General features: G+C 34.1%; 1 protein-coding gene across 4 annotated transcripts in view; it reads right to left on the bottom strand.

Moving 5' to 3' along the window:
• Positions 1-23,853, bottom strand: part of mtd (TLD domain-containing protein mustard) — a 312,338-nt gene that overhangs the window by 267,622 nt on the left and 20,863 nt on the right. For 3 of the 4 annotated variants that reach the window (XM_074184319.1, XM_074184321.1, XM_074184320.1), the window contains exon 2: positions 16,752-16,916. The exons of the other annotated variant lie outside the window; for it this stretch is intronic. In XM_074184319.1, coding sequence (XP_074040420.1) covers positions 16,752-16,861 — 110 coding nt within the window. In that variant the 5' untranslated portion in view covers positions 16,862-16,916. The remainder of the gene's footprint in view (positions 1-16,751; positions 16,917-23,853) is intronic. 4 annotated transcript variants of the gene reach the window in all.

Below are 23,853 nucleotides of genomic sequence, written 5' to 3'. Positions count from 1 at the left end.
TGACTAACATAATTAATGGTTAAAAAATAACATTCTTGAATGTTATGAAACATCGAGTCAAGAACCGAATTTCTATCGGATATTTCACTGATGCATACTTCACCGCCTATGAAAAATCACAAGACCATCACAAAGATAAAGCAAAATATGAAGAAGCATGAGAAGATCAGTACTGAAAGACACTTATCACAAAAAAGTTATAATTCACGGAAGTAGTAAAAGCATCCTTCGGTCAGTACAGCTGTTTAGATTCTTGAAAATATGAGTCAAAAGTTTTAATATAAAAGTAGAGAGCACCGTGAGAATTTTATTGCCTTTGAAAGTGTCTCTGCATAATGTTCTATAAGATAAGCAGAAAATACGTCTAATAATACGTTTTTGCAACACAAACACTCTTTGTAGTTCGGACGCTTGACCCCACACTACGATACTATATGAAAAAGCGGAGTAACCCATTGCATGGCAAACTTCAAGTAAACATTCTCGTTCCAGAATGTTTTGGAGCGTGGTGACCACATAAAAACATTAGTTTAGCTTGCCACAAACTACATCGACATGCGAGTTCCATGATAGGTTACAGTCGAATTGTGTTCCTAAGAACTTCACCATTATGGATGGCTCAATTGACACAGAGTTGTTCTATGTTTGCTATAAAACTCTGTATATTCCGTCTTATTATGATTGATCATGAGTTTATTTATAAAGCACCAGTCCTTGAACTCTCTTAGGATTGTGTTGACCATTTCAATCACTTTCCAAAATGACCATGACTTTTCTAACCAAAAAAATTGCACAAATTTATTTACATTATAATATCAACTAGTGCTAATTCGAGTGTTAACTTATGCTAACTGTGTTAGCCAACTTATGTTGGCTAACACAGATAGCACTACTAGTATTGAATCCATAAGATTTTTAGTTATCCCTAACCTTCAAACAACACGTGTACAAATCTCACAGCTGTTGGACTACTAGTTTGTGAGAACATTTTGAGTTAAACGACTTTTGTTAATTTGAAAAAGTTGATGAAAAGAAATTCCGTGTGTTTAATAAAGCACTGCTTTTTGGCGAAAAAAATACTGTTGATGAGAACGCTTGGCTTGATAAACATTATTCGGACTTTATTCGAGATGAAATGAGCTGAGGCTCTAAAGATATTAAAGGAACGTGTTGGATATATCATAAATGAATATTTGGGTATGAGAAAGTTCTGTTCAAAGAGGGTGCCGCGCGAACTCACAATCGACCAAAAACAACAACGAATTGACGATTCTGAGCAGTGTCTGAAGGTGTCCCACCATAAAAAAACCCGAATTTATGCGTCGATATGTGACAATGGATGAAACATGGCTCCATCATTTCACACCAGAATCAAAACGATCGTCATCTGAGTGGAATGCACGTGGTGAAACAACTCCGAAGCGTGCAAAGTCGCAACAGTCGGCTGGCAAGGTTATGGTATCAGTATTTTAGGATGAAAAGTGGAAAACCATTAACAGCAACTATTACATAGCGTTATTGGAGCGTTTGAAGGTCGAAATCGCGGAGACATGGCCCCATTTGAAGAAAAAGAAAGTACCGCTCCATCATAACAATATATCGTGTCACAAATCAATCAAAACGGTGACAAAATTGCATGAATTGTGCTTCGAATTGCTTACGCATCCACCGCATCCTCCAGATCTCGCCCCCAGCGAAACAGAGAGTGTCTGCTGGATAGAGTCGTACTATAAAAATGGTATCGAAAAATTATATGACCGCTATAATCGGTATATCGCCCTTGAAGGGAACATCAAATTTCATCAAAAAAATTTTTTCTATGTTGTCCTACAAACCTTTCAGCCCAACTTACAAATGTCCTGTTGTCCCTGAACTATTACCAACTTGAAAGATTACTGAATCCAGCCGTAGGGAAACAGCCAGTAAATATTTGTAGAATAAACTGAATTTTGAGAGGATCGGAGTTTCCAATTTCGAAGGGAAGTTGTTGTCAAGGCTCAATTCACAAAGAAAACATTTCAAATTGGATGTAGAAGATTTAAACATGATTCTCACGTATTCCATTGCTTCTGACTTGTATTATTCATCTTATATTATCTTTACAGCCATATGTGATGATATACCGGTTGAATAAAATACAAACTGCAGATTTGTATTTAGGCCAGTTCAGACTATTTTATACAATTATAACAGTATAGATGTGCCATCTATTGTGGGGTAAATTTACCACGGGCAGTTACAGAGAGACTAGAGTCAGTTTCAATGCGACAGCGTTAACAAGCAATAATAAACGAATAAAACAAGTAAAATAATAGTAAAGAGACTTTGAAGTATCCGTGATTCAAGCTATAGTTGGAGTTATCAAATAAGTTGTTGATTTATTGAGTGTACCACCTTCTTAAGAATCTACAGAGTGTACCACCTTCTAAAGAATCTACAGAGGCGTAACAAAACCAACTTTTTTCTTATTTGTGCTCCTCCAGATTTAGAGATATTGTTTTTAGTAGTAATTTTTGTGAAACTAATAAACATGAAGTTATAAAAATGCAACTCTGATCAGACGGTGCTAGACAATTTTTTGAATGACGTTTATTATTCAATTCCATTTCCATCGGTATAGAAATAGTAGATAGTTGTATTTCCACCTGTGAAAGTCTCTCAAATAAGCTAAAATATTCGTTCGTTCAAAATACGCGCTTTATAACAGTCACGATTTTGAAAGATTTGAACGATGTTCACATATTTGTTCATGTTAATATTTCGCAAAATTGTTATCTTTTCCACAAAAGATTTATTCGCGCTCTTTCAACTTGACAAATTCGCGGAATGGCACTGGAAAGCGTGCAATCCATCTGGAAATGTTTGTGTTATTTATGTGTTATTTTCGTAGCCGAAATGCAAACATTGCCCTCTATTTGATGTGTCATATGAATAATTCCATGCAAACAAAATGTGACATATCTCACAGCTCTTTTTTGTAAACAGTCGCAACCGTATATTTGCGGTAACACCGGCCTGACCCGGTTTCATTCAAATTTCATATAATAATTTTGGAACTCGAATTTCATTCGTAAAATTCAATTATGAAGTTCTAGTGGTGTAACGCGAATGTATTTTGGGGAAAATGATTTATTATTCGTGCCCTGAAAATCCCCGAAACAACAACTAACTAAGTAGATAATGATTTATCGATGAAGTATATTAAAATATGTCATCCGCTGATCTTCGACTAACGAAACCGTGATAATGGTCGCTTAAGATGTTAAAGCTTTAAGAATATTCAACTACATGTTGATTTATGAATTTCTCCATGATTTTCAATATCACTACCATTGAACTAAGCCCTCATTCTATGTGCAGCAAAAACGGTAGTTGAGACCGGTTTTTTCTGAAAATTAATCGTTAACTTGGAATCAAAAAATGTGTGTGAAGAAAATATTTTGCTAAGAAATATGTATGAAATATACCACGAAAAAAATTAATTTCAGCCTATTATTATTTGCAGAAAAACGGGAGATTATGCTTGGAAACTTGGTTTTCACATTTCCATTGTTTTGAAAACATCTCGTTTTTCTTTAATGAATATTTTTTGTTTACTTCTGAAAGAAACCTATATTTTAATTTATCTTTCTTCTTCAGTTTTTCCATGTGTGGTGATGAAGTTAATGGTTGCAAAAATCAATATTCTCTTCATGAAAATGGAGAGTTGATATACATGAACCAACTCAATATCTTTAACGCAACTTTTTTTTTCAAAAGTAAACTTCCCTTATTTACGAAAAAAAACCTCTTATGCTTCGAAAACTTACTTGATATTATGTAATAAATATTGTAAATATCCAAAAATCAATCGACAAATTAGAGTTCTGGAAAATTCTAAAATAACTACAGACTTTTTTTCAATTTTCAATATATACATTTTTAATTTACATGCACAACAACTTTACGGTAGTTTAGTTCTGAATTATAGAACTCATTTCAAAATACTGAAAAGCGTTTTCACTATTTTCAGTTGGATCACAAAATTGTTAGATTGCCTGAAAGCTTAGATTTATCAAAGTTCCATCGAATCTGTTTTGAAAAATGTATTTGAATAATCGAACCATCATCAACTACTCCAAACCATAGATTCATGGTGAGAAAAATAAAATAAAATTTTAATCGCATTCAACAAAATTTTCAACATTACCGAATGTATATTTACTTTATTTGTGAAAATGTTCGTGTCAGTATGGTGTTATATAAAGTGTATAGGAGTATACGAATTGTCTTGTTATACATGCCCGATGTCTACATAGGTCAAACTGAAAGAACATTGATAACAAGGAAAAAAGAACACAGAAACAGTTTCCAGAATGAAAAAACGATTTCAAAGTATGCTATTCACCTCCTCACTGAGGGACATGAGTTCAACAAAGGACTCAAAACTTCTCATTTCCAGAAGAACGGTTTGAAACTTCTTTGGCGTAAGGAAATTGATATTTCAAAAAATTCCCAAGGTCTAATGAACGATCATACTGATTTGAACGACTCCAGTATGCTGGTTTGTTCTCACCAGGTAATCATATTTAATCATTAATTTACTGACCGGTTTTTAAATGTTTTCTCCAGTAAACTATCTGATTGGAACTGTTTGGTACTAGCCAATGTTTCTGGAGTAAAACATGGTTTTCAATTAAGAGTTATTTATCTTTCTTTTAATTATATGTATAGTGAAACATATGTCGCAATTTTCTAAACGTTTCATAGCGAAAATCCCATAGTAAGTTTTAATATGGATTTTCATCGACTATCGGACAGTTCCAATCAACAGGGTCGTTCATTCGAATCTAATTCTAATTTTTTTAAATTTGATGGTGCTTGTCATCCAGAATACAATGGCAAAAATTTAAAATCGATAACGTGTACCATTATCAAGACACGCAACGTTAAACCCGCGCTAGTGTGACATCACGAGATATGTGCGAATATTTATACAGAGTCAAAACCAAATCTGAAATGTAATGAAGCGAAGTATTCTATGTTTGAAGTTCAATGAACTAGGAATGATTAAATGAAGAGGAGTTATTTATGGTTATAAAAAATTTCAATAAGAATAGGGACTGAGTTTTTTATCAAACTCAATGATTTGAAGCGTTTCTGAAGTCCAATTATTCAAAATTATTTTTTGCAGCAACGAGAAATACAAGTAAAGTGATATATTTGGGAGTGTTAGTATATCTGGTGACGTCACGCCACTTATCGCGAACTAATTTTTTGAGGCTGTTTTCGTTATGTACTTTATCTTTCATAGTTTCCAATTTTCCCATGCTGGCATGCCTTATATTGGACACACTGTATACAAAAGATTGAAATATGTCCGTAATCTTACGATTCTTTATGACATACATTACTTTCCGACATAGAATGTAATAATTGAATGTAACGTCAAAAATGATGCATAACTACACATAGATTTTCCGAAAGTAGGTATGTAGAACGATGAGAAATGCACCGTTATCGAGAAAGAGATCGAAGTGAAGGACTAGAAAAGTGGCGCCGGCAATTTTATGCACGTGATACTCGGCTAAAACAAGATGTCAATCAAGAAATTGAAAATTTATGAGGTATCGTGAAACATGAAGTTGTCAATAATTCAGCCTCATGATGTGTTCGAGCGACATTGAAAGCAGATTCTTTAGATATGCTTGATAAGCTGGTTAGTTTGATAATTACATTTTGAGTTAATGAAGTAAAATTTATGAAAAATGAGAATTGAAACTTTCTATGTTTTTACCACTTTTATTTGTAACTAACGTTACTGCAGTTTTGTCCTATAAGGACATTTTCAAACTTATACATCAAACTGAAAATTATTGATTACATTAGCCCTTTATAACACCACTGTAGGTAATAAGAGAGGTACTTAGCTTAATTGAGTACCTGAGTTTTGTTCACCTGTGACAATGTAGATACGGTAATTTGAAAACCGCTGAGTAAACTAAATCGATTTGATCATTTAACAGGTTGCACACGCAATGTTTATGCTTATGAATTTCCAAGGATTACAAATTTCTTGCATAGTGCAAAATTTCCGTATCTGTTAGATTCGGGGACTTGTTGGTTACATTTTTGCCTAGTCTGAAGGACCGGCATACCGTTTCGAAAAATTTCGACCACATAGTCTAACATAAAGAATCCTTGGAAATTCACAAATAAACATTGCGGGTGCAACCTGTTAAATGATCAAATCGATTTAGTTTACCCACCGGTTTTCAAATTAGCACATCCGCATTGTAAATTGTCAATTCAGGTACTCAATCAAGCCAAGTACCTCTATTATTACCTTCAGGGGTGTTTAATACGGGCTAATGTAATCAATCATTTTCAATTTAATGTAACGGGTGATTTTTAAGAGGTATAGGATTTGATTTTCAAAACAACACAAAAAATTTGAAAAAAATTATGAAATCTTAATTGAAATCGATAGAACGATCAATATAATTCAATGTTTGAAGATAATTTCATGCAAATGTCGTCCGCGACTTCGCTTCGCCCATGCGCAAGGTCCAATTTTGGCACTCTCTCTCTAATATATCGATCGGTATTTCACGTATGAATGCATCATGCGTCAGTCGTTGCTGGTTTATCCCTGTAGAAATGAGCCTTAACATGACCCCACAAGAAATAATCCAAAGACATTGAATCACACGATCTAGGCGGCCAATTGACCAAACGTGAGATAAACTGTTCACCGAAGACGGCTCTTAATTGGGCCATGATTTCGCGTGCCGTGTGGCATGTGGCACCGTCTTGTTGAAACCACTTGTCAGGCATGTCCAAATCTTTCATTTTGGGCAAAAAAAGTCGTCAATCATCACACGGTAGCACTCGCCATTCACAGTAACGTTCCCGCCATTACCGTCTTTGAAAAAGTACGGGCCGATGGTGCCACCGACCCATAATCTACACCAAACAGTGACTTTTTCGGAATGCATCGGTAGCTCTTGCGATGCTTGTCTGGTCTTCACTCCAGATTGCTTGTTAACGTATCCATTCAACCAGAAATGAGCCTCGTCGCTGAACACAATTTTTCGATAAAACTGTGGATCTTCCTTCAACTTTGCCAGCGCGCATTCACCAAATGTTAGACGTTGCGGGAGGTCGTATGGCTTCAATTCTTGCACCAGCTGTATCTTATACGGCTTTACATCCAAATCCTTTCGTAAAATTTTCCACGTAGTGGAGTAACAGAGGCCCAATTGCTGCGAAAGGTTGCGAATCTACATTTCACGATCATCACGAACACTGGCGGATAACGCCGCAATATTTTCTTCGGTCCTCACTCTACGTATGCGTATTGGTGATTTAATGTCCAATAATGTAAACTGGGTTCGAAATTTAGTCACAAGCTTCCGAATAGTTCCCTCAGTAGGCCGACGAAACTGCCCATAAATTGGAAGAAGTGCATGATGCACTTTCTTCACCGAACATGAATTTTGATAAAAAAATATAATAATTTGCAAGCGTTGTTCATTCGTAAGTCGATTCATGGTTAAATTATAGACCAAACTGAACAAGTTTGACAATGACACAAGACACGATTCACGCGTGATCTGTCAAAAACAGTGTTGCCAAAAAAATACCAGCAAAAAAATTACTCATTATAAGTTTGAAAATGTCCTTATAGGACGAAACTGCAGTAGCGTTAGTTACTTATAAAATTGGTGAAAAACATAGAAAGTTTCAATTTTCATGATTTCCTACTGTACTGTACTATATACAGTAGCCTAAGCTGCGTTTTCTGAAATTTTTAGCGTTTGACTTATTTAGTAAGTATTTATATCTATAAAAAATATATTCGATGACACAAACTTTCATTTTTTCAACTGCGCATAACATAAAGTGGGTGAGAACCGTCTGATTTGTAACCCATTTCTCTTTCAGCTAGCATATCGAAATTAATTGAGAAATTTGTAAAAATAAGCCTCCTTTCTTCAAATGGATAATATCTAAAAAAGGATCAGTTTGAATCTCGGAGCAAAAAATATAATACAACTTGAATGATGGTGAAGTTGAAGCATCGGCAGTATTTTGTTACTTTTGAAGCATTCGATTGAAACACTACCGTGTGAATTTTCATATAATGGTAGATTGAATCCTATCTGGAAATCATTTATACTTATACTGACTTCATTTTCATATTCATGGATAATTTGATCCATCTTCCAGGGAACGTTAATTCATATTGTTTGATGCAGAACATATGCAGTGGAATAGCAAAGACACTGAAACACATAATCTAGAACGTACGGTAAAACGGTGTGCGGGTAACAAAATAACTTTCATTATAAAGAGGTTGAATAATTTGATTTCTGGAAGTGATATCTCCGAATATATCAGTGTGAACAAAAATGTGGAAAACATTCAACGGCATTCAACGTTGCCACAACAAATTTGTTTTATCTTAGTTGAAGCAGTTTAAGACATTGTTTTCAATTTTGGGATTCATGTTGAAAATACCATAATAGTAATAACCTTGCACTTCAGAAACGGGCAGTTTGCTATTTCTGTAGGACGAGATTTTTAACTCACTCTCTATCTCTCTCTCTCATTTTGTATGGCCGTTGCTTCACTATCGTGCACATTTGTCAAATTTCCTCCCATCAACAGTTGACAGGAATTTTTGGGCAAAATATTTTTTCACAATATTTAAAAAAATCAGTTCGAAAGATGATTTTCAACAAAAACCGTTCACCATTTCCACTGTTCCCATAACACCCGAAATGATCTTGTGGCAGAGTTTAATAGTTTTTCAAATAATAAATTTTACTCGAATTGATGGATATAACCGTTTCTACGTGGTAGGAAATCATCATGAAAATTGAAACTTTCTATGTTTTTTATCAATTTTATTAGTAACTAACGTTACTGCAGTTTCGTCCCCTAAGGACATTTTCAAACTTATAATGAGTGATTTTTTTGCTGGTATTTTTTGGCAACACTGTTTTTGACAGATCACGCGTGAATCGTGTCTTGTGTCATTGTCAAACTTGTTCAGTTTGGTCTATAATTTAACCATGAATCGACTTACGAATGAACAACGCTTGCAAATTATTATATTTTTTTTATCAAAATTCATGTTCGGTGAAGAAAGTGCATCATGCACTTCTTCCAATTTATGGGCAGTTTCGTCGGCCTACTGAGGGAACTATTCGGAAGCTTGTGACTAAATTTCGAACCCAGTTTACATTATTGGACATTAAATCACCAACACGCATACGTAGAGTGAGGACCGAAGAAAATATTGCGGCGTTATCCGCCAGTGTTCGTAATGATCGTGAAATGTAGATTCGCCACCGTTCGCAGCAATTGGGCCTCTGTTACGTGGAAAATTTTGCGAAAGGATTTGGATGTAAAGCCTTATAAGATACAGCTGGTGCAAGAATTGAAGACATACGACCTCCCGCAACGTCTAACATTTGGTGAATGGGCGCTGGCAAAGTTGAAGGAAGATCCACAGTTTTATCGAAAAATTGTGTTCAGCGACGAGGCTCATTTCTGGTTGAATGGATACGTTAACAAGCAATTTGGAGTGAAGACCAAACAAGCATCGCAAGAGCTACCGATGCATCCCGAAAAAGTCACTGTTTGGTGTGGTTTATGGGTCGGTGGCACCATCGGGCCGTACTTTTTCAAAGACGGTAATGGCGGGAACGTTACTGTGAATGGCGAGCGCTACCGTGTGATGATTGACGACTTTTTGTTGCCCAAAATGGAAGAATTGGACATGCCTGACAAGTCGTTTCAACAAGACGGTGCCACATGTCACACGGCATAAAAAATTCACGTTTATGATGAGTACTTTCACTACAAGCTCCCTGTAGACGAATGAAAGAAATCAAGATTCAACTCTACCAGTCTACCAGTAATTCGAAGAAAATAAACAATATTCCATTAAAATTCAAAATATTCAATTACTATCATTGAAAGAACATAAATTTTATTGCCCAAAAAGTACCAACTCTGAAAAACCTAATAAATCACGTATGCACACAAAAACAAGACATTCATAATTATTGGATAAAATGCTGTCATTCAAGGCACAAAAATAGCCCACCTAAATCAAGTATGTAGAACATACGCGATAAAAGATAAAAATGTGAAATGTCATCTGCAAGGTGAACCATTTCGAATCTTTTTCACGAGAGATAATATTTACTCAACTGAAAATTTTAAATGGAAGGTTGATTAAAGAAAAACAGTAATAATCACTTGCAAAGTTTTACATAAGATAAATATTCGATAAAGTATCGGGAAAAAGGAACACAGTAACGAATCAATGACTAAAAACATGCATCTGAACACGAATAAACCATGATAGTTGATCAACTCAGAAATTTACCTCAACAGTTCAATCTCAGCATTGAAATCTCTGAAAAAGTAGCCTAGCGAGTCTGGAAGCACTCAAAACTATAAATAATTCTCAAAACAGCAGCAAATAACATTGCTGTTAAGGATGGTAACTAAAAGAGTAGGATAAACTCAATGAGAAACTATTTGTCCTTAAAACTGGCTGAGCTACTGTCCCCTTCATTGGAACGGAAGTTTTGTGAAAAGTACCAAAGTTTACATGAAGTAAAAGCAAATGTATACCATTGAAGAATAATCCTTTAAATGAAATGAATAAAAACTCTTTCATCTAAATACCACTGGAAAATTTTATTTATACGACCGGCTTCGGGATTGATCTCATTATCAAGTTTAAAACTGAAATCTGAATTTTGAAATATCGATTTTATTAGAATTTTCAGGTATGCTGCAAGGACAGGTACTTGAGAGACAGGATGCCAACTTAAAATACCACCATGAAAATTCTAGGGGTTGTTAAACTCATAAATTCAAGAGAAAAGACCTACATAAATCAAGTTGCTCGTTTAGGGTTATATGTTTCTGGTTTGTGATTGATTTGTTAATTTCCATGGCCTCCAACTAAATTCATGTTTCTCTCTTTATTACATATATGTAGGATTTTGAGATCACACATATAAGTATAATCCTCGTAAAATGTATCAAGCTCCAGCAGAATGTATAACTTTTGTCTCTTCTGTCACCAAGAAGCTTCACAGGCCGTGGCAATATCAGACACAAATATTTTACTATAAATTCATCAATGCCACACAACCACTGCATTTGCACCAAGATCGATCTTCTCCACACTTTGACAAAACCGCTACCTATCCAACATTCACCAAATCTAATTTATTCTATTCGCCGATTGTTCCTAATTATAATCATCACCAGAATGAAAATAATACCAATTAGATCGATAAAACGATTCAACATACATGAAAAACTCAATATAATTTCATATAATTTCAAAGATGTGGCGCAGTTTATAAAAACAGATCCATTAAAGTGGACTGAAAACACAGCGAAACGTGCTGAATTCGTATCACATGTTCGTTCAACAACAATGAATATTATTAATCCATCAACTTCGCAAGGTTAAAAAACAAGTGAACTTCTATTAGAGATCATATTTTGAATCGACTCCGTAACGAGAGTGTTAGCAAAGTGATCGACACGATAATGCCTAATTATTCATGTAGTCTAAGAGAAATTGGGAAATTTGGGAGAAGGAGTTAATAAAAATGGAAATTCGCTTGTCAGGATAACAAATAATCAATCAATATCTAGAGGTATACAAAATTATTGTCATAGAAAAGTGAACTAAAAAAAATGTCAATCAGATCGATATCGAAACAAGTTTTAAGTTTGAATTGAAGGGGTTATATTTTTTAGGAGTGATTAATGTTTTGGGAAAGAAAGTTTTTGGCTTTCTATCATTAGCTATCAAGATGGAGTAGTAGAAAGCCAAAAACTTTCTTTCCCAAAAAGTTTTACGTGTTCATCAAACTATGTTAGCACTAAAATCTTAACCCAAATTCATCATATCGTTGAAATTATCATGATTTATATTGCCTATTTTACTCGAAAAAATGGAAGCAAAATTTAAATAACTATATTTATTTTCTTTGTATTAACACGTTCCCTAGGAAAAACCATACTTATAATGAAAATTAAGAAATCTGTAGTGTTGAGAGATATATACTATCACAGATGTGAATTCACAGAAAACTTCAAACAATTCATATGAGATATTTGTAGTTTTACAGATTACTCCCATCGAACATTCGTTCATTTTCCATCAAAATGAATGATGAACTTACACCTCTGAGGATTTCAATCATAGCACAAATAAAGGCTAGCTATGATACTTCGTTCAAGAACTTCAAAACTCCTTATTAAATTATGTCAAAATACAAGGATCGTCAAAAATAACATATTAGAGCAATTTTCAAGTGATAACTTCTTATGGAAGAGTAAACCACTTCGTTACCTAACGCGTAACGGCACCAATCTATATGGCTTCCCTTTCTCTCACGCATACGGCGGCGGAAGGCAGGCTCCTCCTCTCTCGTCGTATCTCCTCCTCTTTCGTCGTCGTCTCGTTTGTTCAGTGTTTATTGTAGAGATACTGTTGCCAGCATTATACAAGTCTAACTAGCAAGCATGTAATATTCTTTCATTATGTGAAACGTGGCTTTAAAGTTATAATACTAATTTTGATAATTATTTTATTCAGTTCCATCCCATTCGAGAAAGTGAGGAAAAGTTACTAATCTTATTATGAAGCATGAAAAACCTCAGCTTTTATCACATCCTCATGGTGCTAACTTGGTTAGCAAAACGCATGCCGGGAGGCAGTGTTTTTGTTCTGGTGTGAAAGTGTTTCCGTTAGATTTATTTTACACCATTTCCATTTATCAAAATAACGCAAAATATTTCGGAAGCACAACAGAACAATAGATACGTTATTGTTATTTACGCGGACTTACAAAAACATCTATTAAGACCATTCTCACAAACACTGCAAGTAATAATTCAGTCTCCTTAATATTTGTTAATCTAACTTTTATAACACTATTTTATTATAAAAGTAAATAACAGTAAATACTGTTGATATATTCGAAATATAGTGTTATAAAAGTACACATTTCTCGCTTGCTGCTTTACCTAAAAAACCCACACTTATAAAAGTAATTCAACTTCTTGTGATTTTCAATTCAAAAGAAAAAACATGTATTCAGAATACATGGAACAAAAAATTTAAAAAAATAAGAGAATAGAGTTCCACAAGGCTCAGTCCTGGGACCATCACTGTTTTTGCTCTATGTAAATGATTTAACACAACACATCGAAACTATTTCAATAGCTCATTTTGTTGATCGCAACAAGAAAACAGAATCTAGTTGTATTATAACAGAATGTCACAAGATTAATCGAAAAGACGCCAGCTCCAGTGGGTTCCAAATTTTCCAGTATGAAAAGTGTAGCGTCGATTTTATTATTCAATCGAAGAAGCAGATATTATCTTGTAGAAGGGTATTTTTAAAATATTAATTAATGTTTTGTTAAGTTTATGTTTTATATGCGACAGACGCCTACGTCTTTTGGAATCGAATACATATTTCTCGTGCTGGGATCATAGAACCTAAACTATTTATGTATGGGGAGTCACGAAATCAGGAAGAATACATTGAAAGAAAATACATTCATATATGTTTCGTATTGTTACCAAAAAGCCGTGATTAAAGATAATAACTACATATTTCACTCCGATTTATAAGGAGTTTCATAAAATTATTGGTAGTTGTCAGTTCAGTTATTGTTCTGATTATTATAATAGGTAAATTCAGTTGGACATAGTTCTGCTATGAAATACATCCATTTTGTGTGAATAAAGATAGTTATTCCATAGAAGATTATCTTTTTTGTAATAAACAAAATTAGTTGGGCTGTAAACATTATGTCTAAAACAACATCTACCCGTTCTATTGGAAATGCGGCGTACAAATACGACACCTACCGGACATGTTGAAACTAAGCCGGATGATAAGACTAAAACGAAGTCCAGTCAACTATTTTCATATATTGTTGTGTTTTCTTGTGCTTCCCGTGAGTGAAACGTAATTCATTTTACCTATTCATTAGTGCTTACGTCTATAACAAACATAAAAACCCTAAAAAATAAACATAAACTATGTTTGTCATTTAGTTTTTCCGATCAGCTGTTAGCCAGCGGCGGCTCGTCAGAGGGGGCAAGGGAGGCTTAGCCTCCCCATAAAATCTGAGTCTATTCATCGCAATAAATCAAAAGATATTGACAAATAATTATGATTATTTTTTTCTAAAAATGCTTGGGTATCATTACTCTACCATTAATTTTTAATATAAATACATAATATACCCGAAAAAACACTATCACTCACTACGTAGTACGTATCACACTGTATCCTGCATCAACAACCCTCAATCGCACCGTCCATGAACGAATAACGAAAAAACCATCAACCCGAAATAATAACTGACATACGTTGCAAGGAAGTCAAGCCTCCGACCGCTATAAATAACACATGCTCCGCGATACCGATCCAACCAGCGACATACGTCCCGATTTGTAATTTTAGTTGCAGAAATTATAGCGTTAGAGGAGGCTAGCCTCCAGTTGGTCTCCGTTAGTGTACGACTGTGTTTGTTTTTTATTCAATTACTCGGACGGGATGCCGTGACGGACCGGGACTGAAAAATATTTCGGTAAATCGTTTTAGTGTTTCCTGATAATATTTGTTATTTGTGTATAAAACAGGCAGTATTGTATTATAGCAGTGCATGTGTTTTCAAAGTGTTTTCTTTCAATTTCAAGGTGTTTTCAGGTTTTCACTTTTTTCCATTTATTATGGATAAGTTGGATGAAATTGAAAAATCTGACGATATAGTCGATTGGTTGCTGACAAATAATTTCAAGTCTTTATCTTATGATAATAAATTTTACATTATTAAAACTCTGTGAAGGCCTCAACCAAATTTGATTTCAATTAAAGCGTCAGATAATGAACAAAATCGAGGAGGATTCAATATTAGTTAGTACGATAAATGCGATTGGTTAAACGGCTCCATTAAACGAGAAAAACTTTTTTGTTGGCCATCTGTTTTATTTTCTGTACAAACCGAATAACAAACGTGGTCTTAAATAGGATACTCCAATTTAAAAAATTTACCTCGTTCTACAGAAAGACATTTTAAATCTAAGGAGCATATATTTTCGTCTTGTAAATTAAAATTGTTTAGCAAACAAAATATAGCAACAGCTTTAGATACAGCTCAAAAAGAGGCCATTATTTCTTTCAATAATCAGGTTAGGGAAAGTCGGTCTAATTTGAAAAGACTTATCGATATTACGATTTATTTGGGTTCCCGAAAATTAGCTTTTCGCGGACACGATGAAACCAAATATTCGAATAATCGCGGCAATTACAAGGAACTTTTAATGTTATGGGGCAAATATGATTCACAATTTGGCACTTTTTTAAACAGAAGCGTTTTTTCGGGAACCTCAAAAACCATCCAAAATGAGCTTATAGACAGTGTGGCATATATTAATAGGGAAAATATAAGCAAGGAGTGTTGTTTTTTGCATGGGAAATTGATGAAACTGCCGATATTATCTGTACATCACAACTTTCAATTGCTTTTAGATATGTCAAAGATGGTAATGTGGTAGAACGTTTTATAGGTTTTCATGATGTTTCATCTGGGCGCACAGCTGACAATTTGTTAAATTTTTTAATTCGTACGTGCGACAGCTATTATTTTAGGCAAAAGTTAATTGCGCAAACCTATGATGGGGCTGCGGTCATGGCCGGCCATTTAAATGGTTTACAAACTAAAATAAAGTCCATAGCTCCTCATGCACTTTTTACGCATTGTCATGCCCACGCCCTAAATTTAGTATTAAGCAAAGCGTGCAACAACATAAAAGATTGCCGCGTAATTTTTTCAAGTTTGGCAAGACACGACTCTCACCTCCCCGTTGATTCTTGCTGGACAATAAAATTTACTTTTAGACCTGTTTTTATAAGCATAATTAAGTATTTGTGCTTATAAAATATTTGTAGCAATTTTTAACAAAACTGTTATATTAGAAAAGAAAAGTATTATTTACTGACTGAGAAGAGTTCATTTATATTAAATAACTCAAAGACAACCTTTTTTCCTTGTTTTTGTTTTTTTAATGGTCAGTTTCATACGTATAATTTTCGGCAATACACAATTTTTGTTTGCATTTATGCAAATATTACGTATTTTGCTTTAAATGGGTGCGATACCCCAAAAAATGTTCGCGCCTCCGGCGGTTTTTTCTGTGTGTATAGTCTTTATGACTTTAGCCTCCCCTGTTCTCCAATACACGAGCCGTCACTGCTGTTAGCTGTTTCAGTGGCGCCACCATCGGTAGATATTCTTCCATAGACCATAGTATAAAGGTATCTTTATACTATGCCTAGGCCTAGACCTAGCAAATACAATCCTTCGAGATAGAAAACCGCCATTGCATTTCTCTCACTCGGTTCACAACAACCAATGGCAAAATTCATTCATTTTCTCTATCCTTGCGAGTTTTATCGTTACTTGGAGGGTTTAATTAAATCCATCTCTCTTGATAAATTAATGAAAAACAAAATGGAGTTAATTGAAACATCGTGTTTCAACTGAATCAGTAAAAATGTCATGAATGCCTAATGTTAACAAGATAAATGATCAATCGGGTTAATAAAAAGCTTTTGCAACATCGTCATAAAATTATCCCGCTCACCAAATTAAATATTATTTATCATGCGAAATAAAAACAAACAAAAGAAAAAACTCACTGCCAACTGATGCCATCTCTGAGCAAGGCGTGGAAGCCTCGGAAAGACAGCCTCGCTCCTACAGAGTTCGATCTCTCTTGCCTCATATCGCCGCTAGATTGAGCCGACATGATTGAATACGACACGTTATCGAAACGAACCCACTAGACACTTAACTAAATGAATCTGAAAATGAAGAAGTTAACAAATGAAAAAAAAAATAAAAACATAAGCAAAATCAAAAACAAAATAAAAAACAAACAATAAAATAAAAAATCTATGTACAGGATGATTTCTGCCAGGAATCAATTAAACGTAGGTATAACGAAATGTGGTGATAATTAAAAATGATATCTTCAATTAATCCTAATTTCTAGATAAATGAGAAGTGGGCAGCAACTTCCTCATTTCTGTAGATTCAGATTTCTGTGATTCAGATTTTGAAGTTGCAATTTCAGTTCTGATGGAAGTTCATCCAGAATAGTATGTGTATATTATATACCGTTCAAAACCAAAATTAAGAAATTGAAGTTGGTTTTTAACAAAATATCATCATTGAATTTCGGCTTTGATTTCAGATTGTATTGTTGTTAAATTAGTTTATTAAATTTCGACTCTAAAATAAGAATTTTAATGAATTTCCGATCCAAGTCGAAACTCAACATTTGTGACCCTTTAACGCCGTCATATGTAGATATCTCATTATAGTTGTGAAAATTTTGTTTATTTTTATAAAATAAACAAAAAGAACTGGCCGATACTTGAAAACAATCCATATTAAAACTAATCAATACAGTTTATTGTATGATTTTCACTATAAAGGGTTTTACAAAAACCACGACACGTGTTTCGCTGTACTATAATAGCTTCCTCAAGCGTAAACTAATAGTTACTTCTAAATTACAACCAATTTATACTCTATAGTCTATTTCAAAAGAGTGTAGAGTAATAAAATCTCATTAAGTATTCAAAAGCGCTACAGGGTGATCCGTCAATAAATTCTGTCACTTCCCTAGTCCGCATTGCAAAATTATGTCGTTTCATAAAGAGCAGGTAGGTATCACCCTGTTTTAAGGGATTTGTCCATTGTTATCGACGGATAAATACTGAGCCAGAGGCGCGCTAGTGGGATAATTGCCAAAAGAATATGCATTCATAAAAATTATATTAAAGGAAATAAAAATTTAATACAGCAGAACAGTGTTATTAAAAAAATATAAAATGTAACAATAAAATATATACGAACCGAAATCGGGAAATACTCACAAACACACACGAACGAACTTTACGTATTGAAACACTTGTGGGGACTTTAAATCAATTTATTCACAAAAACGACAAGAACTTTACTGGATACGTTATTACAATTTGACACTTGAACAATACTGAAACTGTGAACTTCCCTTAACGTTTAACAACACTCTATTTATACCCTAATTGAATGTTCTAGAGATTACTAGGTACAATTTTCGAGAACCTTCCGAGAAAATAATTATTCAGACTACCCTTAATTCTAAACCCTAACCTAAGCAGAAGTGTCACTGTCACTGATACACTGGTCTCTGTCCAGATTGCTTATCCCGCTACAGTATATTTACAATTCAATTAAATTATTCTACATCAGTATAGTCTTCATCCGAAGAACTGTCATCATCCCCTGGTGTTATAATTATATGGTCAACCACCTGATCGACCAAGTTGTCCAGTTCCCACATTTTATCTTCCTCTTTTAAAACATGCTGGATTGCTTTTTGCCAGTTTTCTGATGTGATTTCCATAATGGCTTGATCAAACAATACCTTGACATCTTTCATTTTAAATGTGGTATTGTGCCTTGCAACATATCCTTTAACTTGTGCCCATATAAGTTCTATAGGATTTAATTCGCAATGATATGGCGGTAGGCGCAGCACAGTTACTTTATACTTTTCTGCTACATCTTCTACGGCATATTTCATGAAGCGAGATTTATGTTGTTTTACTATGGCTAGTAGTTCCTTCTTTACTGAATTCGTCTCAAACTGAATACCTTTATTTGACAGCCAGTTAATAATTTCTTGCTTTCTCCAAGCTGAAGTTGGTACCTTCTCTAAGCGCCTTGAATGGTAGCTTGCATTATCCATAACCACGACCGAATCAGCTGAAAGAAATTTTAACATTTCCCCGAAGTAGTCTTCGAAGACATCCGAATTCATGTCCTCATGATAATCTCCCGTCCGGCACGACTCAAAGCTTAACAAACCTTCTTTTAAAAATCCGTCTTCGCTTCCAATGTGAGCAATTATAAGCCTCTTCCCTTTTCCCGAAGGCACTTTAATACCCGTCGAAAGGCCTTCTATGAAAGCTTGGCGAGAACTTGTTATATTTTTATCTTGCCACATTTTTTTGACTATATAACCTTCGTTTATCCACGTCTCATCAAGATAAAAAATTTTCTTTTGCTCTCTGCGGTACTGCTTTATAGTTGTCAAATATTTTCGTCTCCAGCAAACAATTTCATCACTTTCCAGTAATAGTGCCTTTCGATTGTGCTTTTCCCAGGCAAAATTCATACTTTTTAAAGTTTTCCATAAAAGTTTTCTGGATATCAAAGGAATATCGTTATCTTGGCTTATCTCGATAAATATTTTTTCAAGAGTGGGTATTTCCTTTTTAAAATAAAACGAATGAACTTTTCTTCGAATGTCACATTTGGTGTCTTCATCTAAGATTTTTATTGGTCTTCCTTATTTTCTCTTGCATGGACTTACCTGGCCTGATATCTTTCTTTCTCGCAATAATTTAAAAATCGTGGACTGTCCAATTCCAGTCATTCGGGCACATCGCTCAACACTTTCTTGCACAGACAAACTAGGGTGATCGTGTTTTATGCAATCATATACATTCAAAATTATAACTTTTTCGCATACAGATAGCGGAGAATTTTTTACACTTCTTTTCTTTGGAGTAAATGTCCCCATTTTATAACTTTTTCACTATTTCTATATCACAATATCACTGTACGTTTAATTGGTGTAGTAACAATTACTATTATAACTCGAATGTTTAAGACACCATTACAATATATTTAAACCCTTTTTCTTAATTACCTGGGTTTAATAGGTATTGCATGATTGGTGGGCAGGGTCAAAAAGGGATTATTATAATGACATGGCACCTCGGAACTAAGTGTTAACCCTTTTTTGAGAAATCATGCTCAAGTATATGAACCCAAATTGCATATTAAATAAGTTTACAAGAACCACTAAAATTAATCTTAATCTTTTTTTAAGAAATTTTACTTACCTAAATACATGTAGGTACTTAGTTTTAGACCAAATTACTTCCCAAAAATGGCCTTTTATTATTATCTATGTCTGTAATTTTTAATTTACTTTAATTATTAAGTTTAATAATCCTAAGATTTGCCTACGCCCATGGACGACAACGAAATTCAGGCAAATTTTATGACACTTCATGATTTATTACTCTACACTCTTTTGAAATAGACTATAACATATTATCTATTCGTATACCTACTTTCTAATGAATAAATCTACCTGATAAGGTCAGGTATGAATTCATTAACTGAATAAATTTTTGGAAACTACCGTAAATATCCTCAACTATATTTACCTGGAAATGAACAGATTCAATAATGGCGAATTATTCAATTCAGTTTGATCATAAGATATTGAATTTGTTTATTTCCATACTCTCCAACAGGTTAAGTTTCAAGCCTTATATTCATGGTTGAACTCATGTCCCTCTGTGATCAAGTGAGTGGCATATGTGGAATTTATTTTCCCATTCTAAAAACCATGTTTGTGTTCCTTTATGCGGGTTCTGAACGTTCTTCCAGATTGACCTATATAAAACATCGGTCATGACCCACGTGATAATTTATACACTCCCAATTTTTCTGAAACTGAACTTTTATCTTTGTTGTTCTTAATGTGTATGCCTAAGTTGTTGGTTTCGAAAGCAATATATACACCTTTGTTGTGCAGAAAATCTGAAATATTTCTACTGGGTTGGCCTTAGTAGGTTAAGGTTCTATAACTTTCTTTATTTTTATAAAATTTGGTTTACAAACGTACACATTTCTGTCATCGATAAAATACGAAATAAAACACATACTTTTATATAGCATCGAAGAGACCTACACAAACGTGAGTTGTCAGCAATTTATTAGAGTTTGAGGCCAATTGAAGGCGTATTACTACAAATTACATTGTTGAGAGGCCAATTGAAGGCGTATTACTACAAATTACATTGTTGACATGTTCTTCATTGAGGACTTTCTATGGCTTAGATTCTTTTGTACTAGATAAATAGTTTTGGTTTCACACATTGAGTGATTCTTTTAGTGCTGTTCCAGTTATTCCCAAACAAACAAATCTTTGCTTCATTTTTGGTCACCCAAACTATAGATGGTTTCATGTATTTAATCACAATATTACATTACTCATACATCGTATCTAGTTTCCATCTCCATGTGGGTAGTTTCTAGTTAGCATCAATGCTAACTCCGCCTTCTTCATCCTGTCCAAATGCTGAGTTCAGGTCAGTCTTGGAACTAGTATGATTCCCTGTTATTCAATCTACCCTATTCCACCTCGAAGTACTTTTATCTTCTTCTTCTTGATGAATGGGGCTATGGCTGGATGGGTTTATATTGTAACAATATTCAGGGCCTGTTGCACGTCACTATATACTTATTGTTGCCTTAGACAAAGACGACTGAGTTGTCTGCTTATCCCTATACTCTATATCCATTACGGTCCAGAAGACGTAGTATCATTACGAAATTCTGTAACAGAACAAGACCAGAGCCTTCTGAAGATGGCTAGCCCTTGCTATCCGCGCCATTACCGTTTGCCCCATGTCGTCAGTGTAAAATCTCAGTCTAAGAATGCAATCTATCTACCTGCAGCTTAAATCGTCAATCTCTCTTCTCGCTCCCATATGATTGATTCTAAAATCGGATGCTGTCTCAATATCCAACAAACCGGGTGAAGGAACAACTCTCTTCAGGAGTTGTCTCTAATTGTCAAGTAGTTTTTCTAATGGTTTTGACTTGAGGCACGTCTCAAGACCATCAGGCCGATCCCTGTATCATTTTTTTCGGGTTTCAAATCTAACTGTTTCAGAAGATAACACACAGTTTTTTAAAAAGAAGTTCGGGTGTTTTTAACGACATAACAAATAAAGGCGTCTGATCACGACACCTACCAATCCTCTTTCACTGTCCTCCAGTTGGTTCATATCAATTATGACATCTCGCGTCACGAAACCGAAAGCTCCCTGGCTTACCGATACTTTAAAGTTGATGATATCTACTAGAGATAAAGCTCGGAAGCGATATCAAAGGACGAGATCAGAAGCTCATTTACGGTATTACAAAGACCTCAGGAATTATGTAACAAAAGCAATTATTCGTGAAAAGAAAGCATACTTCAATTTCGAGTTGAATAGTTGTCATTTACGAGAAATGTGGAAATTTCTTAAAGATCAAAACATAGTCTCTAATAAAAAGAATGATATACCAGAAAATTTGAAGAATGTTTCAGAGCTAAACGAATTTTTTATCAACTCTGTTTCTGAGGTTTCTCCTCCAGTTGAACTTTTGAATTTTTATCAGAATCAAAAAATAATGGATGACGAATTCAATTTCACCAAAATAAACGACCTTTTTGTGTATAAAAGTAATAAGAAAGTATGTTAATTTGCGGAGGTTTTAATGAGATGTAATCAATATATGATCCCCTTGATTTCAAACTTTATGTGTGGATTATTCCAACAGCTCAGAATATAGAAACTTATAAATGTAGCTCCATTTAAGAAATATTTTGTTCGTATATCTCCAATATGAGTCATGTAAGAGAAGATACTAAGAATCGGTCTGAGTTATATATTTTCATCTTAATTTAGCATTCTTTATCCATCAAACAGTTACAGACACAATATTCATACAAGCCGATGCAAATTGATCGCATGTAAATAATCTCCAAAAAATTCCGATAAGAGCGATTCAACAAACAACTGAAATAACTTTCGTTGAAGCTGTTTTCGAACATAAGATGATCTGAAAAAAAATTAACAAATGAGTCACTGAATGAAAAAATCACCTAGTAGATTATCGTAGTGGTAAAAAATGTGTTATGGAATCCAATTTTGGTAGGAGTTCCTGTTATCATATCGAACATCAACGAGTATAAACTGCGAGCAAATCCATATCTTATCTCTTGAAAATTTATGGCAGGATATGGCAATATCTAATAACATCCACAAAATTTTCGCACGTTTGGTAAAAAAGTTCGAACAATACAAATGTTAATTGTAACAATTAATATCCATCATGCGATTGATTTTGGCAGAGCTCGAGGGATACAGATTTATAAATATTGGTTACTTCTCATCAGCAAATAAAATTTCCCAGAGTCAGGTGCAGTCAAACAATGCGCACATTTGGACTTTTATCCAATAATATGATAAATGGATTCAATTAAATTTTTCACACGTTTACACCGCATTCTAAAAGATGTATAACAACCGATGTTACTAAAACCAACGTTAATGCCTGCATAACCACCATTTTCGATGTGACTTCTTTATAATGGAAAATAAGGTATTTTGTAAGTGCTTTCACTTATATGCCTATTTTAGATTGACATTTTGGAGATGAATGAAAATTTCTGACAAAATATACGAACTCATATCATATCTCCTAGAAATATGCTAATCAAACAAAACTTGAAAATACACCATCTAGAAATACAAACTGCCGATATATTTACAATCAAATCTTACAGAGGATGAGTCCGATAAACTTGTTATCGATGTTTGATAAGGAAATTATGGAAAATTACAATGGGGAATGTTCCTCAATTTGGGTTATTACAGCAAATGCAAGTTTGAACAAAATAAAGTTGAGTTTAATTCATGAGTTTTTCAAATTCACTTCGAGAAGTATTCAAATTGATGTTTCAAATGTTGGGTTTTGATTTTTAAAGGGATTTGTTTCTAATTCACATATTGGCAACAGCGCCTGTATCAAGTTGAAATAATTTATACGTACCTAAATATTCTACTTTAAAAAAGAAAATTATCTTTATAAATCAACAATTAAGGCAAAATATGA

The sequence above is a fragment of the Leptinotarsa decemlineata genome, unplaced genomic scaffold (assembly GCF_025532065.1).
Source record: "Leptinotarsa decemlineata unplaced genomic scaffold, Ldec_3_MD MMD2_tig00026354_RagTag_RagTag, whole genome shotgun sequence".
In the NCBI taxonomy this organism is placed as follows: domain Eukaryota; kingdom Metazoa; phylum Arthropoda; class Insecta; order Coleoptera; family Chrysomelidae; genus Leptinotarsa; species Leptinotarsa decemlineata.
This window is presented reverse-complemented; position numbering and strand designations above follow the sequence as displayed.